Source organism: Vulpes lagopus, chromosome 1 (genome assembly GCF_018345385.1).
Source record: "Vulpes lagopus strain Blue_001 chromosome 1, ASM1834538v1, whole genome shotgun sequence".
NCBI lineage: Eukaryota > Metazoa > Chordata > Mammalia > Carnivora > Canidae > Vulpes > Vulpes lagopus.
The window spans coordinates 107,522,080-107,538,488 of record NC_054824.1 but is presented as its reverse complement, the minus strand read 5'-3'; the positions used below and the strand labels follow the sequence as shown (position 1 = coordinate 107,538,488).

Below are 16,409 nucleotides of genomic sequence, written 5' to 3'. Positions count from 1 at the left end.
AACTTTCAAATTTGCAATACAGTGTTATTACCTGTAGTCACCATGCTATACATTATATCCACATGACTTAGTTATATCTGAAAGTTTGTACCTTTTGACTCTCTTTACCCATTTCTCTTGCCCCTGGTCCCCCACCTCTGGGAACCATTAATCTATTTTCTGTAGCTATAAGCTTAGCTTTTTGTTTTTATTTTTAGGTTTTACATATAAATGAGATTATGTGGTATTTGTCTTTCTCTTATTGTAACACCCTTAAAATTCATCCATGTTATTACAAATGGCAAGACTTCCTTCTTTTTTTTTTATGGCTGAATAGTACCCCATTATGTATATATACAACATTTTTTTCATTCATCTATCAGTGGACACTTAGGTTGTTTCCGTCTTGATTATTGTAAATAATGCTGCAGTGTGGGGATCCCTGGGTGGCTCAGCGGTTTAGCGCCTGCCTTTGGCCCAGGAGGCGATCCTGGAGTCCCGGGATCGAGTCCCGCATCGGGCTCCCGGCATGGAGCCTGCTTCTCCCTCCTCCTGTGTCTCTGCCTCTCTCTCTCTCTCTCTCTATGTCTATCATTTGTAAATAAATAAATAAATAAATAAATAAATAAATAAATAAATCTTTAAAAAAAATAATGCTGCAGTGAACATGGGTACCATATATCTTTTTGAGTTAGTATTTTAGTTTTCTTTGGATAAATACCCCTAAAGTGGGATTGCTGGATCATGTGGTAGTTTTATTTTTAATTTTTAAAGAACCTCCCTTTGTTTTCCATAGTGACTGCACATTCCCAGTGTACATTTCCCCCAGCAGTGCACATCCTCACGAACACTTGTTATTTCTTGTCTTTTTTTCGTTTTTTAAAGATTTTATTTATTTGTTCATGAGAGAGACAGTGACGCAGAGACACAGGCAGAGGGAGAAGCAGGCTCCCTGTGGGGAGCCCGATGCGGGACTCCATCCCAGGACTCTGGGATCACGACCTGAGCCAAAGGCAGACGCTCAACCACTGAGCCACCCAGGTGTCTCTATTTCTTGTTTTTTAATAAGAGTTACTATAGGGTGCCTGGTTGGCTCAAGTCAGTTAAGCATCTGCCTTCTGCTCGGGTCATGACCCTGGGGCCCTAGAATTGAGCCTCCATGTCATTGTGCTCCCTGCTGAGTGGGGAGCCTGCTTATTCTCCCTCTGCCTGCACTCTGCCTGCTTGTGTTCCTTCTTTCAGTTAAATAAATAAAATATTTTAAAAAAGTTATTATAACAGGTACTAGGTGATGTCTCATTGTGGTACTGATTTCCATTTCCTTGATGATTAGTGATGCTGAAGATCTTTTCCTGTACCTGTTGGTTATCTGTATGTCTTTGGAAAAATATTTTCAAATCCACCCATTTTTTAATCATATTGTTTGCTTGTTTTTTTGTTTTTTTTTTTTTGTTGTTGTTGAGTTGTAGGAGTTCTTTATATATTTTGGATATTATCCCTTTATTAGATATGATTTACAGATCTTTTCTCCCATGCTGTAGATTACCCTTTCATTTTGTCAGTTTCTTTGTTGTACATACCCCCCCCACCTCTTTTTCTCTCTTCTCTATCATACAACTTTGTATCCATTTATAGTCTTTCCACCTATCCCTACCTTCTGTGTTACTCAGCTTCTGTTTGGGATGAAACTTTTCTTTATCCACCTGTGAATGCACCTTTGGATTGAGCTGTTGGTGGTGGCTTTCTGTGTATTATAGTCCCAATACAGAGATGGAGAAACTGGGAGGTAAATTAGAGTGGGGAGTTGCCTCAGCACAGAGGGTTAGCACTTGGAATATGTGGGAGGACTGTCTTCTCTTCATCCATCATAGTCAGATTTAAGCCTGGCCCTAGGTATCAGTGTGTCAGATGATGAATTTATTACATCTAGAGGGCTTTCTTTAAAAAGCTTATCATACTCCTCCTCTTGCTGGTCAAAGGCTTTGGAGCTGCATTAGACCCAAAAGCTTTTGCAGAAGATTGGGAGGAAAATTGCCTTTAAGGAAAAACATTGTCATCCATATATAAAACAACAAAGATACAAAAATGGGGACAGGCCAGTGGCAGGTGCTAAAAGTAAAACTTTTAAAGCATTTAGTAATTCAGAGAACCGCTTCTTGGCAAATATGCTCATATCCTTTTAAGTCTATTGTTTTTAGAAAGCTGAGTTTTTCTCCATGTGTGATAGATTCAGAGATACTTAGTTAGGAAAGAAAAAAACCTTTTTATCACTTGAAAGGCAGAATAGCAATGTGATGATGTATTTGATTTTGGTAGACCGTGTATCTCTGGATCCAAAATGGTGTCCAGTTCCCAGGGCCCCTGCAGTGGAGCCAATTTCAGTTTCTGGGTGGTCCTAGAAATTTTTCTTTTCACTGTATTCATTTTTTTTCTTTTTCAGAGATTAAATACATAACTGGCTAATCAATATTTTATTTGTTCTATTTTCTGATAAGTTCTGTCTCTAAGAAAAAAAATCCTATAGAAGGTCAGCATTTGTCAGATGCTGCTCTTGGAGAGTCTTCTTTGCAAAGTGATATAACAAGAACAGGAGAGGAGCAAGCTACAACTGCAAAACCCTTGCAGAGCCAAGATCCTTATGATAGGATTTCACCACTGGAACAAGTGCAAGGTACTGAACTTGCAGAAATTACTTCCTAATGTATATATTTAAATTTCCTTTCTCATTTGTCTATCTTTGGTGTTTATCTTAAGCTATGATATGGTAAACTGAAAACACTTACAGTTTGGCAATTACCTGTTAATATTTTTACAGGAAAAAGTCTCTTGGGTAATCTTCTAATTGTCTTCACTGATTAAGCTGAAAGCTCCTTTCCTTTGGAAACCATGCTGTCAGGTGGCCACAGCACACATTGTGTTCAAGACATATCTTTCACATCCTCACCCCACCAATCAATTTATATTACTACTAGTCATTTTTTTTTTGTTTTTTGTTTTTTTTTATTTTATTTTATTTTTTTTTTGTTTTTTACTACTAGTCATTTTTGTTCCTAAATTTAATTTTATAGAAGTTCATGAATTATAAATTCTAAAAAAAATTGTTTATAAGAAAACCAGGTTGAATACTTTGGAGTCATTTGAACAATTGCTATCAAATTGGATCTGGCAAAGAAACTATAAAAATAGGGACTCCTGGATGGCTCAGTGGTTGAGCATCTGCCTTTGGCTCAGGGCGTGACTTTGGGGTCCCGGGATTGAGTCCTGCATCAGGCTCCCTGCATGGAACCTGCTTCTCCCTCTATGTCTCTGTCTCTTTCTCTGTGTCTCTCATGAATACATAAAATCTACTAAAAAAAGAAAGAAACTACAGGAATGAGGGGAAAATGTAAATTGTAAAAAAAAAAAAACAAAAAAAACTTTCTGATTGCTTCTAAGTACTCTATGTTCTCTTTGTCAGAGAAATTAAAGCTAGGTATTTTAAACTATGTATTGTATTTTTATGTAGTGAAGATTCCATGTCATTCCAAACTTTGTGGTTCAGTACTTAAGCCCATATTATAGGATTGATGAGTGGAAGGTACTTTTGTATGTTTGTTAAAAATCCTTTTTTTTTTTTTTTTAAGATTTTATTTATTTATTCATGAGAGAGGCAGAGACATAGGCAGAGGGAGAAGCAGGCTCCATGCAGGAAGCCCAATGTGGGACTCGATCCTGGGACTCCAGGATCACGCCCTGAGCCAAAGGCAGATGCTCAACCACTGAGCCACCCAGGCATCCCTGTTTGTTAAAAATCTTAATGGGTGTTTGTATTTCTCTTGATGAAAAATGTCAAATATGTATGAACATAGTGAGAATGGCATTAATTCCTCACACTTAAAAACAACAAAAGAAAAAATTGGTAAATTAGACTTCATTGAAATTAAACTCTTGTGCCTCAAAAGACTTAAAAACAGTGAAGAGGCAGCACAAAGATGGAAGAGAATATTTGCAAATCACATATATGGTAAGGGACTGGCATCCAGAATACATGTCTTACAATTCAATAAAACAAAAAGACCAAAAACCAATACTGTATAACGGACAAAGGATTTCAATGGACATTTGTCTAAAGAAAATGGCCAATGAACACATGAAATGATTTTAACATCTTTAGTCATCAGGGAAATACACATCAAAACCATGAGATAATTACTTTGCACCTACTATAATAGGGATAATCAAGGAGATGGAAAATAGCAAGTGTTGGTGAGGATATGGAGAAATTAAAACTCTCATCTGGTGCTGGTGGGCATGTAAAATGATGTAGTTGCTTTGAAAGTATTTTGACAGTTCTTCAAAACTTTAAATGTAGCACTGTCATATTAGCCAGCAGTTCTAGTACTAAGTGTATACCCAAGAGAAATGGGAAATATGTCCAACCAAATCCTTGAACATGAATATTCATCGCAGCAGTAATCACAATAGCAAAAGAGTGGGAACAACTCAAATTTCCATCAACTGATGACTGGATAAACAATATATAGTGTGTCCATACAGTGGAGTATTACTGAGCCATAAAAAGGAATGAAGTATTGATATGTACTGTAATATGGATGAATTTTGAAAACATTAAGCTAAGTGAAGGAAGACAGATACAAAAGGCCATGTGTTGGGCAGCCCCAGTGGCGCAGCAGTTTAGCGCTGCCTGCAGCCTGGGGTGTGATCTTGGAGACCCGGGATCGAGTCCCACGTCGGGCTTCCTGTGTGGAGCCTGCTTCTCCCTCTTCTTGTGTCTCTGCCTCTCTCTCTCTCTCTCTCTGAATGAATGAATAAATGAATGAATGAATGAATGAATGAATAAATAAATCTTTAGAAGAAAAAGCCATGTGTTGTAAGACTCATTCACAGACATCTGTAGACTGAATCAACAAAATCCATAGAGTCAGTAGATTAGTGGTCCCCAGGGGAAGGGGAGAGTGGGGAGTGACTGCTAGTGGTACAGTGTTTCTTTCTGGAGTAATGAAAATAAAACCTTGAGAATATACTAAAAACCACTGAATTGTATGCTTTAGGGGGGGTGGTGATTTCACGCTAGGCAAATTTTATTTCTTTAAAAAAAACTCCTACTTACCCACAATGTCAGTTAGTATAAGATTTACTTCATACTTGCTTTATCCCTTCTGGTTTTTTTTTATTACTTTTTTCTGGTATTTTAAAATTCCTAATTCATTTTATTCCTAGATATTTTAGTATGCACCTCTAAAAATACAGACATTTGCTTATATAACCACAGTTATTTTTTTTTTTTTTTTTTTTAAGAATTTATTTATTCACTCATAACAGACATAGAGAAAGAGGCAGAAACACAGGCAGAGGGAGAAGCAGGCTACATGCAGGGAGCTTGATGTGGGACTCGATCCCGGGTCTCCAGGATCACACCCTAGGCTGAAGGTGGTGCTAAACCACTGAGCCACTGGGGCTGCCCCCACAGTTCCGTTAATATTGCTAACATACTTAACAGTTCTTTTATTATCATATAGCACTCTAGTCCATATTCATTTTACTAATTATCTGGGTTGGTTTGCTTGGAGTCCAGAGAAGATTATCTTATGGTATATTATTTATTGTATGTCCTAAGTCAGTGCCTGTGAAAAAAGCTTGGTCAGTCACCTGTAGATTGTCTCATGATTTGTCATCCTGTAAATTGTCCCATGATTTGGATTTGTCTATATGCTTAGGCATGGCTGTCATTTTTCTTGTTTTTCTTTTCCCTCTATAAAGCAAAAGTTAGCTTTAAAGTCTTGATTCATAGTCAAGTTTTTTTGGAAGGGAGGGTGGCACATGTATAATTTTTCATACTTCCCAACCCTGACAGTTTAACTGACCAGTGGTAAGTTCCTATACTATCATTTAAAAGTGCTCTAGGGATCCCTGGGTGGCGCAGCGGTTTGGCGCCTGCCTTTGGCCCAGGGCGCGATCCTGGAAACCCGGGATCGAATCCCACGTTAGGCTCCCGGTGCATGGAGCCTGCTTCTCCCTCTGCCTGTGTCTCTGCCTCTCTCTCTCTTTCTCTGTATGACTATCATAAATAAATAATAAAAAAAAATTGTTTAAAAAAAAATAAAATAAAAAAAATAAAAGTGCTCTATTCTGCTTAACGGGAAAATATGTTTAGTTCATTAATTTGATATTTTTAGGGATTGTTGGGTATTTAGTTGATAAAATAATTTTTTTCTCAAACAGATTCACCTGTTGATGTTTGTTTGCAATCATGGTTGAAGAAAAAGGACAACAAGGTAATCTTTCATATGTTATCAATTTCTGGAGTGTTATTGAGAGAGTACAAGGTCCTGTTTCACAGATGCAGGTGTTAGATAGTAGTAATATTAGTTAAAGTCTTGTACTTTAAATAGCAGAAATCCATGTTACTGCTTCAAGTAACCAGGACATGAGAGCAGTCCTGGTCCAGGGTTCCATGTGTCATCAGGACTTTGCCACCTTTGCTCTACTTCACCCCTTGCTGGCTGCCTCTAGAATAATGGCTCTGGGAGGGAAAGGGTTTCTCTCTGTTTCATGTATTTTATCTTGGGTGCCTGGCACATGGTTGGTACTCAGTAATTGATTAAGAGGTATCTTCACTTGTGGGCAATCCAAGGCTACATTCTTAATATTCGTGATAAAAAAAGAAGATTGTGATCTTCCTTTGAGAGTAAATTAAAAAAAAAAGAAAGAAAAGGATGACAACTATAATGAGCTCACTAGGGTCCTATGTTCTTCTCTATGTAAGTCACTGTTTCAAGGGGTAAGTTGGAATAAAATACTGTTTGTTGAGCCTGGACTCAGGCTGCTTCTGTGTGTGTTTACACACAGATTGGAGTGCAGCTGACAACCCCCCCAGGTCCACACAATGTAAAAAGAGATGAGCTCCTCAAAGGAAAAGATGCTTAGCAGAGCAGTAGTTCGTGTCCAACACAAACCATTGGCAGGAATTTCAAGTCTGGAGTCTTGTATTTATATTTTATAAACAAAAAGGTCAGAGTTAACAGAAAATACAGAAAATAACAGAGTTATTTCTCTGTGCTACAGGTTGGCAATCTGTACCTTATTGTCCAAATCCGATCTGCCCAATTCTGTAAAGTTTTGTTGGAACACAGCCATACCCATTTGTTTCTGTATTGTTTAGGGCTGCTTTGTGCTATGATAGCCGAGTTGAGAATTTGTGACAGAGACTGTAAGGCAGACAAAACCCGAAATCTTGCTAGCTGACTCTACAGAAAATGTTTGCTGACCCCTGCTCTATACACTTGCTACTTGTATTAACAAACTTTCAAATTTGAGAGGTGCCTTTTAAAGGAAATTCAGGTGTACTCAAATTGAAGTTAAGTCAGAAAGCATGATTTCTTGAACATTTAGAATGCCATAGTTTCTCAAGGGAAAGAACATAACTTATCTTCATGGTAGGAAATTTGTTTTTTTAGGATGGCTGAAGAATTGACTTCCAAAAAGTATTAAAAGCCACTGATAGGGGGATCCCTGGGTGGCGCAGTGGTTTGGCGCCTGCCTTTGGCCCAGGGCGCGATCCTGGAGACCCGGGATCGAATCTCACATCGGGCTCCCGGTGCATGGAGCCTGCTTCTCCCTCTGCCTGTGTCTCTGCCTCTCTCTCTCTCTCTCTCTCTCTCTGTGACTATCATAAATAAATTTTTAAAAAAATTAAAAAAAAAATAAATAAAAAATAAAAGCCACTGATAGTAAGGGAGGGACCATAACACTGGAAAGCAGCAAAGCAAGTATAGAAACATGAGATACTTGATAAAAGGGAGATGATAAAGTAAGAGCAAGAGGGGAAAAAAATGTTAGAAAACATAGACCAGAGGGAGCTATTACTGCATTTGACGTGTGTGTGTGTGTGTGTGTGTGTGTGTGTGTGTGTGTGTGTTGGTGAGCATAAATCTAATTTTAAAGATGGCAATGTCTGACATCTATTTAATATGATTGTGAAATAAAATTGACACATAGAAGGCAATGTTCTCTTTTATTCTGGGCCTTGAATGCCCTTAATAAACTGCTGTGTGCCCTTAGGGTTATGTGGTCCCTGGGTTGAGGAACAGGAAACTCAGCAATGCCATCGTAAGTTGCAGAGTCCAACTTGGCTGTTACCTTCACTTCCTACCCCAAGCCTTGTATTGTTCAAATTCAGTTGGGTATTAGCATACTAACTATATGACTAGGTCTTTTGAGCTTGTGCATACAATATGAGATATTAAATTTTACTAATGTCTCAGTGAGTGGATCAGGAGAGGAAGGTGGCATGGGGGTCAAGGAGAGTTACTGATACACATAAAACAGGTAGACCTTTGTTGCCTAAGTTGTGAATTACAAATACTGAGCACATTAGGGTCCTTTTTGCAACCTTGTACTGGCGTCTTCAGAGTAGTGAGTTTGCTTCTGTTACTTGCATTTTATTTCTTGTAGATTGTTGTTCCTCATGCTGGAAGACCTTTTGAAGACAAGAATCCACACAGTGACTTAAGCCACACTAGTTTATTAGAAAATGAGAGACTTCCATCACTGAGAAGCTTGGAGGATTCTTCTGGTACTGTAAAGTGACTTGTGTTTTCCTAGTCCTTACCTGGCTATGCCACATCTTCCTACGTCTTTGTTTCAGTAGTTACTTTGCCAGCTTTTGATTTCTTTGTTTTCTCCTTTCACTGCTCCCTACCAGCACTCAGATGGCTGCTTCTGTTGAGTGATGTAACTTTTTAAAGTTTATTATGAAACCTGATAAGATTATGCTCATCCCTCAGTTTGTTATCATTAGGATACAGAGTATAAAGCACTATATTAAAAAATTGGGGGTACAGTGAAATACTTGGCCTCTGAAAGGTCTGCCAAGTAAGAAAATTGATGCACAGCTAACCCTCTGACTACAGTAAGTGTTTCTCAACAGAACAATTTGTGCAGGAATCCTAGGAGGGTGACAAGTTCTGATTGAGGAAGGTATCTGTGAAGCTTTATTAAAAGGGGATGCAATTTTTCCTTTTTCTTGAAAATACCCATGATAGGCCTTAACATATATTTAGGAAGAGAAGTGTTTTTCAGGACTTCAATAAAGGCCCTAGGTGGAGGCCTTTTAGGCCATGATTGGAGAATAGCCAAACTCTTGTGGTTTTGTGTGGCATGTTTAAGTACTTGTAGAAGGCTATTTTGGGAAGTAAACTCAGAAGAGTAGGAAGGGACCAAATTAATGACAGGTTTGAAGGCCAGGCTGATGAGCTGAGTGGGATAAATAAAAATTATAAATTCAGAAAAAAAAATTATAAATTCAGGATAGGTTTTGCTACCAAAGTTTTTAGGTATATTTGGATTATGGAATTGTGAATAAGGAATCATTAAATTCAGACAGATCTTTGTTTTAGTAGGCGAGGTTTTTAGAGGTGAAATACCTAAGTAAAAAATTATGAGCATTTTTAAGGCTCTTAATGCTGACTGCAAAATTAACCTCTTGAAAAGGCAGTGACAAATTACATTACTGTTACTAGTGCTTGAGAGTCCTAGTATTTATCCTGGCTTTGCTGGACTGGATGTTAGAACACTAAAAACCACTGGTAGTGTTTTGTTTATTTACAACTTTTTGGTTTTGATGGGAGTTGAGTAATTTTTTTCGTATCTCTTGGTATTCAACTTTGCTATATATTTTTTCCTTAGTTGCTTCTTTCTCAATATCAGGTATTGTTTGAAGTTTCATTTTATACTTAATCATTAACTCACCAAGAATATTTTTTTACTTCTCCTGTTACAGGCTTATCTGTCCCTTTTTGATAGTTACCCACTGGCACACTGTTTTCTAAGGACCTATGCTTTTCCCACTGATCTTTGATGCCACATTCATTCTAACTTTTGCCATATGCCAGAATTTTTTTCTGTGCTATTCTCTCAAAGAAGATTAAATATTTAGTTTGTATTAGAAGGCTCATAATGATTTATAGACTGAAGTTATGAATAGTTTTTTCATTACATGGATGTTAAATTTACATGGACTGTTGACCCATGTGTTTTATTGACTTTTTTTTTTTTATTTTAATTCCAGTATAGTTAACATACAGTGTTATATTACTTTCAGGTATGCAATAGAGTGATTTAATCAGTTTTGTGCCTTACTTCTGTTTATCATGAGAAGTGTGCTCTACATTACCTATTTCATGGCTTCCCACCACCCTTCCCTCTGGTGACCATCAGTTTGTTCTCTGGAATTAAAAGTCTGTTTCTCAGTTTGTCCCCCTTTCACTTTGTTTTCCCCTTAGCTTGTTTGTTTTGTTTTTAAATTTCACATAGGAATAGAGTCATATGGTAGTTCTTTCTGTGATTACCTTATTTCACTTAGCATAATAGATTCTAGCTTGATCAATGTTGTTCAAAATGGCAACATTTTATTCTTTTTTTATATTAATTTTTTTTTTACAAAGGATTTTTATTATTTATTTGGGAGAAAGAGGCAGTGCAAGAAGGGTAAAGGGATAGAGGAAGAAGCAGACTCTCCACTGAGTAGGAGCCCAGTCAGATCATGACCTGAGCTGAAAGCAGATGCTTAACTACCTAAGCTACCTAAGTGGCCCAGGATTTTATTTTCTTTTATGGGTAGTATTCCTGTGGGTGTGTGGACCACATCTTTGGTATCCATTCATCAATGGATAGACACTTGAGCTGTTTCCATAGTTAGGCTGTTGTAAATAATGAGGCAGTAAACATAGGAGTGTGCATATAGCCCTTTGAATTACTGTTTGTAAAAAAAAAAAAATACTATTTGTATATGTTTTGGGTTTTTTTTTGATTGGGTTAAAATTTTTGCTTATATTTTTCTCATTTTTTTTAATTAAAGTTTTTTAAAAAATCAGCTAACTTACATAGCGTATTATTAGTTTCAGAGGTAGAGTTCTGTGGTTTATCAGTCTTCTAGAACACCCAGTGCTCATTACATCATGTGCCCTCCTTAATGTTCATTACCCAGTTACCCTATTTCCCCCACCCCCGCCCCTCCTCAGTTTGTTTCCTGTGATTAAGTCTCTTATAGTTTGTCTCCCTCTCTGATTTTGTCTTCATTTTTTCTCTCTTCTCCTATGATCCTCTGTTTTGTTAAATTCCACATATGAGTGAGATCATACGACAGTTCTTTCTCTGATTGATTTATTTCACTCAGCGTAATATCCTCTAGATCCATCCATGTCTTTGCAAATGGCAAGATTTCAATTTTGATGAATGAGAAGGATTCCATTGTATGTACGTGTGTGTATGTATGTGTGTGTGTGTGTGTGTGTGTGTGTGTATACACACACACCACATTTTTATACATTCATCTGTTGATGGACATCTGACATCTGGGCTCTTTCCATAGTTTGGCTATTGTGGATGCTACTGCTATAAACATTGGGATGCAGGTGCCTCTTCAGATAACTACACTTTTATATTTGGGGTAAATACCTAGTGGTGCAATGGCAGGGTTTTAGGGTACCTCTTTTCCACTTTTTGAGGAACCTACACATTGTTTTCCAGAGTGGCTGCACCAGCTTGCATTCTCACCAACAGTGCAAGAGGGTTCCCCTTTCTCCACATCCTTGCCAACCTCTGTTGTTTCCTGACTTGTTAATTTTAGCCATTCTGACTGGTGAAAGGTGGTATCTCATTGTGGTTTTGATTTGTATTTCCCTGATGGCAAGTGATGTTGAGCATTTTTTCACGTGTCTGTTGGCCATGTGTCTGTCTTTGGAGAAATGCCTGTTCATGTCTTCCACCCATTGCTCAATTGGATTATTCTTTGGGTGTTGAGCTTGATAAGTTCTTCATAGATTTTGGATACTAGCCCTTTATCTGATAGGACATGTGCAAATATCTTTTCCCATTCTGTCGGTTGTCTTTTAATTTTTTATCTTGATGATAGTTCATTTTTGTCTTTGTAGACAAAATGCCTTTGGAGATGTATCTAGCAAAAAGTTGCAGTGGCCGATGTCTGTAGGAGTTGCTGCCTATGTCCTTTAGTATTTTGATGGATTTTTGTCTTTTTTTCATCAATTTTGAGTATTTTTTTGTACAGTGTAAGAAAGTGGTCCAGTGTTGTTCTGCATGTGGCTGCCCAATTTTCCCAGCACCATTTGTTGAAGAGACTTTTTTCCATTAGATATTTTTTGCTGCTTTGTTGAAGATGATTGACCATAGAGTTGAGGCTCCATTTCTGTGTATGTTCTGGTCCATTGATCTTTGTGTCTGTGGTTGTGCCAATACCATACTGTCTTGATGATGAGAGCTCTGTAATACAGCTGGAAGTCTGGAATTCTGATGCCACCAGCTTTGGTTTTCTTTTTCAACATTCCTTTGGCTATTTGGGGTCTTTTCTATTTCCATACAAATTTTAGGATTGTTTGTTCCATCTCTGTGAAAAAAGTTGAAGGTATTTTGATAGGAATTGCATTGAAAGTATAGATTATTCTAAGTAGCATAGACATTTTAACAATCTTTGTTCTGACCATGGAATGTTTTTCCTTTGTATCTTCCTCAATTTCTTTCATGAGTGTTCTATAGTTTGCTGCATACAGGTCCTTTGCTTCTTTGGTTAGGTTTACTCGTAGGTATCTTATGGTTTTGGGTGCAATTGTAAATGGGATCAACTCTTTAATTTTTCTTCTGTCTAATGATATGTATAGAAATGCCACTGATTTCTGTGCATTGATTTTTGTATCCTGCCACTTTGCTGAATTCCTGAATGATTTCTAGCAATTTGGAGGTGGAGTCTTTGGGGTTTTCCATGTAGAATGTTAAGTCATATGCAAAGAGTGATGACTTTGCCGATTTGGGTGCCTTTTATTTCTTTTTGTTGTCTGATGCTGAGGTTAGGACTTCTAGTACTATGTTGAACAACAGTGGTGAGAGTGGACATTTCTGTCGTGTTCCTGCCTTAGGGGAAAGGCTCTCAGTTTTTCCCCATTGAGAATGATATTCGCTGTGGACTTTCCCTTGATGGCTTTTATGATATTGCAGTATTTTCCCTCTATCCCTACACTGTGGAGTATATTTTTTTATTGTGTATTTTTTGTATATTTTTATTTTTTGGTATTTTTTTTAATTGGAGTTCAGTTTGCCAACATATAGCATAACACCCAGTGCTCATCCCATCAAGTGCCCCACTCAGTGCCCGTCACCCAGTCACCCCATCCCCCCACCCACCTCTCCTTCCACTATCCCTTGTTCGTTTCCCAGAGTTAGGAGTCTCTCATGTTCTGTCACCTCACTGATATTTCCCACTCATTTTCTCTCCTTTCCCCTTTATTCCTTTTCACTATCTTTTATATTCCCCAAATGAATGAGACCATATAATGTTTGTCCTTCTCCGATTGACTTACTTCACTCAGCATCATACCCTCCAGTTCTGTCCACGTTAAAGGTGGGTATTCATCGTTGCTAATGGCTGAGTAATATTCCATTGTATATATAGACCACATCTTCTTTATCCATTCATCTTTCGATGGACACTGAGGCTCCTTCCACAGTTTGGCTATTGTGGACATTGCTGCTAGAAACATTGGGGTGCAGTGTCCTGCCATTTCACTGCATCTGTATCTTTGGGGTAAATCCCCAGCAGTGCAATCATAGGGTAGCTCCAGTTTTAACTCTTTGAGGAACCTCACACAGTTTTCTAGAGTGACTGCACCAGTTCACATTCCCACCAACAGTGGAAGAGGGTTTCCCTTTCTCCACATCTCTCCAACATTTGTGGTTTCTTGTCTTGTTAATTTTCCCCATTCTCACTGGTGTGAGGTGGGATCTCATTGTGGTTTTGATTTGTATTTCCCTGATGGCAAGTGATGCGGAGCATTTTCTCATGTGCTTGTTGGCCATGTCTATGTCTTCCTCTGTGAAATTTCTGTTCATGTCATTTGCCTATTTCATGATTGGATTTTTTGTTTCTTTGCTGTTGAATTCAGTAAGTTCTTTATAGATCTTGGATACTAGCCCTTTATCTGATCTGTCATTTGCAAATATCTTCTCCCATTCTGTAGGTTGTCTTTTAGTTTTGTTGACCGTTTATTTTGCTGTGCAGAAGCTTTTTATCTTAAGTCCTAATAATTCATTTTTGCTTTAGTTTCCCTTGCCTTCATAGATGTATCTTGCAAGAAGTTGCTGTGGCCAAATTCAAAAAGGGTGTTGCCTGTGTTCTCCTCCAGGATTTTGATGGATTCTTGTCTCACATTTAGATCTTGCATCAATTTTGAGTTTATCTTTGTGTCTGGTGTAAGAGAATGGTCTAGTTTCATTCTTCCACATGTGGCTGTCCAATTTTCCCAGCACCATTTATTGAAGAGACTGTCCTTTTTCCAGTGGATATTCTGTCCTGTTTTGTCAAATATTAGTTGACCATCGAGTTGGGGGCCCATTTCTGGGTTCTCTGTTCCATTCATCTATGTGTCTGTTTTTGTGCCAGTACCATACTGTCTTGATGATCACAGCTTTGTAGTACAGCTTGAAATCTGGCATTGTGATTCTCTTGGCATTGGTTTTCTTTTTCAGTATTCCCCTGGACATTAGCAGTCTTTTCTGATTCCATACAAATCTCAAGATGATTTGTTTCAACTCTCTGAAGAAAGTCCATGGTATTTTGATAGGGTGTAAGTTGCCCTGGGTAGCATAGACTTTTCCACAATATTAATTCTTCCTATCCATAAGCATGGAATTTTTTTCCATCTCTATGTCTTCCTCAATTTCTTTCAGAAGTGTTCTGTAGTTTTTAGGATATAGATCCTTAGCCTCTTTGGTTAGGTTTATTCCTAGGTATCTTATGCTTTTGGGTTTTTGGTTGTAAATGGGATTGACTCCTTAATTTCTCTTTCTTCAGTCTCCTTGTCAGTGTATAGAAATGCCACTGATTTCTGGGTATTGATTTTGTATCCTGCCACACTGCCGAATTGCTGTATGAGTTCTAGCAATCTTGGGGTGGAGTCTTCTGGGTTTTCTATGTACAGTGTCCTGTCATCTGCAAAGAGGGAGAGTTTGACTTTTTCTTTGCCAATTTGAATGCCTTTTATTTATTTTTGTTGCCTGATTCCTGAGGCTAGGACTTCTAGTACTATGTTGAGAAGCAGTGGTGAGAGTGGACATCCCTATTGTGTTCCTGATATTAGGGGAAAAGCTCCCAGTGTTTCCCCCATTGAGAATGATAATTGCTGTGGGCTTTTCGTAGATGGCTTTTAAGTTGCTGAGGAATGTTCCCTCTCTCCCTACACTCTGAAGAGTTTTGATCAAGAATGGATGCTGTATTTTGTCAAATGCTTTCTCTACATCTATTGAGAGGATCATATGGTTGTTGTTTTGTCTCTTGTTGATATGATCTATCACATTGATTGTTTTATGAGTGTTGAACCAGCCTTGCTTCCCGGGGATAAATCCCACTTGGTCATTAAACTGTGGAGTTTTAATCAAGAAAGGATGCTGTACTTTGTTACATGCTTTTTCTGCATCTATTGAGAGGATCATATGGTTCCTGTCCTTCCTTTTATGATGCGATGTATCACATTGATTGATTTGCAGATGTTGAACAACTCTTGCAGCCGAGGAATAAATCCCACTTGGTCATGGTGAATAATCCTTTTAATATACTGTTGGATCCTGTTAGCTAGTTGTTTGGTGAGAAATTCTGCATCCATGTTCATCAGGGATATTGGTCTATAATTCTCTTTTTTGTGGGATTTTTCTGGTTTTGGGATCAAGGTAATACTGGTTTTAGAAAAAGAGTTTGGAACTTGTCCTTCCATCTCTATTTTTGAAACATTCAGAAGAATATGTATTATTTCTTCTTTAGATGTTTGGTAGAATTTTCCTGGGAAGCCATCTGGCCCTGGACTCTTGTTCGTTCTTTATTTTTTGATGACTGCTTCAATTTCTTTGCTGATTATGGGTCTATTCAGGTATTCTGTTTCTTCTGTTTCAATTGTGGTAGTTATGTTTCTAGGAATGCATCCATTTCTTCCAGATTGCCTACTTTGTTGGCATTTAGTTGCTCATAATATGTTCTTAGAATTGTATTTCTTTGGTGTTTTCCTCTCTCATTCGTAATTTTACTTATTTAGGTCCTTTTCTTTTTGGTAAGTCTTTTTGATCAGAAGGTTATCCATCTTTATTCTTTTCAAGCTCCCAGTCTTGTGATCTTGTCTACGGTTCTTTTGGCTTCTGTTTCATTGATTTCTGCTCTAATTTATTATTTCTCTTCTCCTGCTGGGTTTAGGGTTTATTTGCTGTTCTTTCTCTACCTCCTTTAGGTATAAGGTTAGGTTGTATATTTGAGACCTTCTTGTTTCTTGAGAAAGGCTTGTATTACCTCCTTCTTAGGACTGCCTTTTCTGCATCCTGAAGGTATTGAATAGTTGTGTTATTTTCATTTGCTTCCATGAGTTTTTAAAATTCTTTAA

General features: G+C 37.8%; 1 protein-coding gene across 5 annotated transcripts in view; it reads left to right on the top strand.

The window, feature by feature from the left end:
- CEP192 (centrosomal protein 192) overlaps positions 1–16,409 on the top strand; it is a 159,794-nt gene that overhangs the window by 14,546 nt on the left and 128,839 nt on the right. For 4 of the 5 annotated variants that reach the window (XM_041767448.1, XM_041767440.1, XM_041767443.1 and 1 more), the window contains exons 5-7: positions 2,475–2,650; positions 6,202–6,254; positions 8,434–8,554. In XM_041767448.1, the coding sequence (XP_041623382.1) occupies positions 2,475–2,650; positions 6,202–6,254; positions 8,434–8,554 (350 nt within the window). Of the gene's footprint in view, positions 1–2,474; positions 2,651–6,201; positions 6,255–8,433; positions 8,555–16,409 lie in introns of those variants that run through there. The other variant, XM_041767454.1, reaches the window with a different exon arrangement.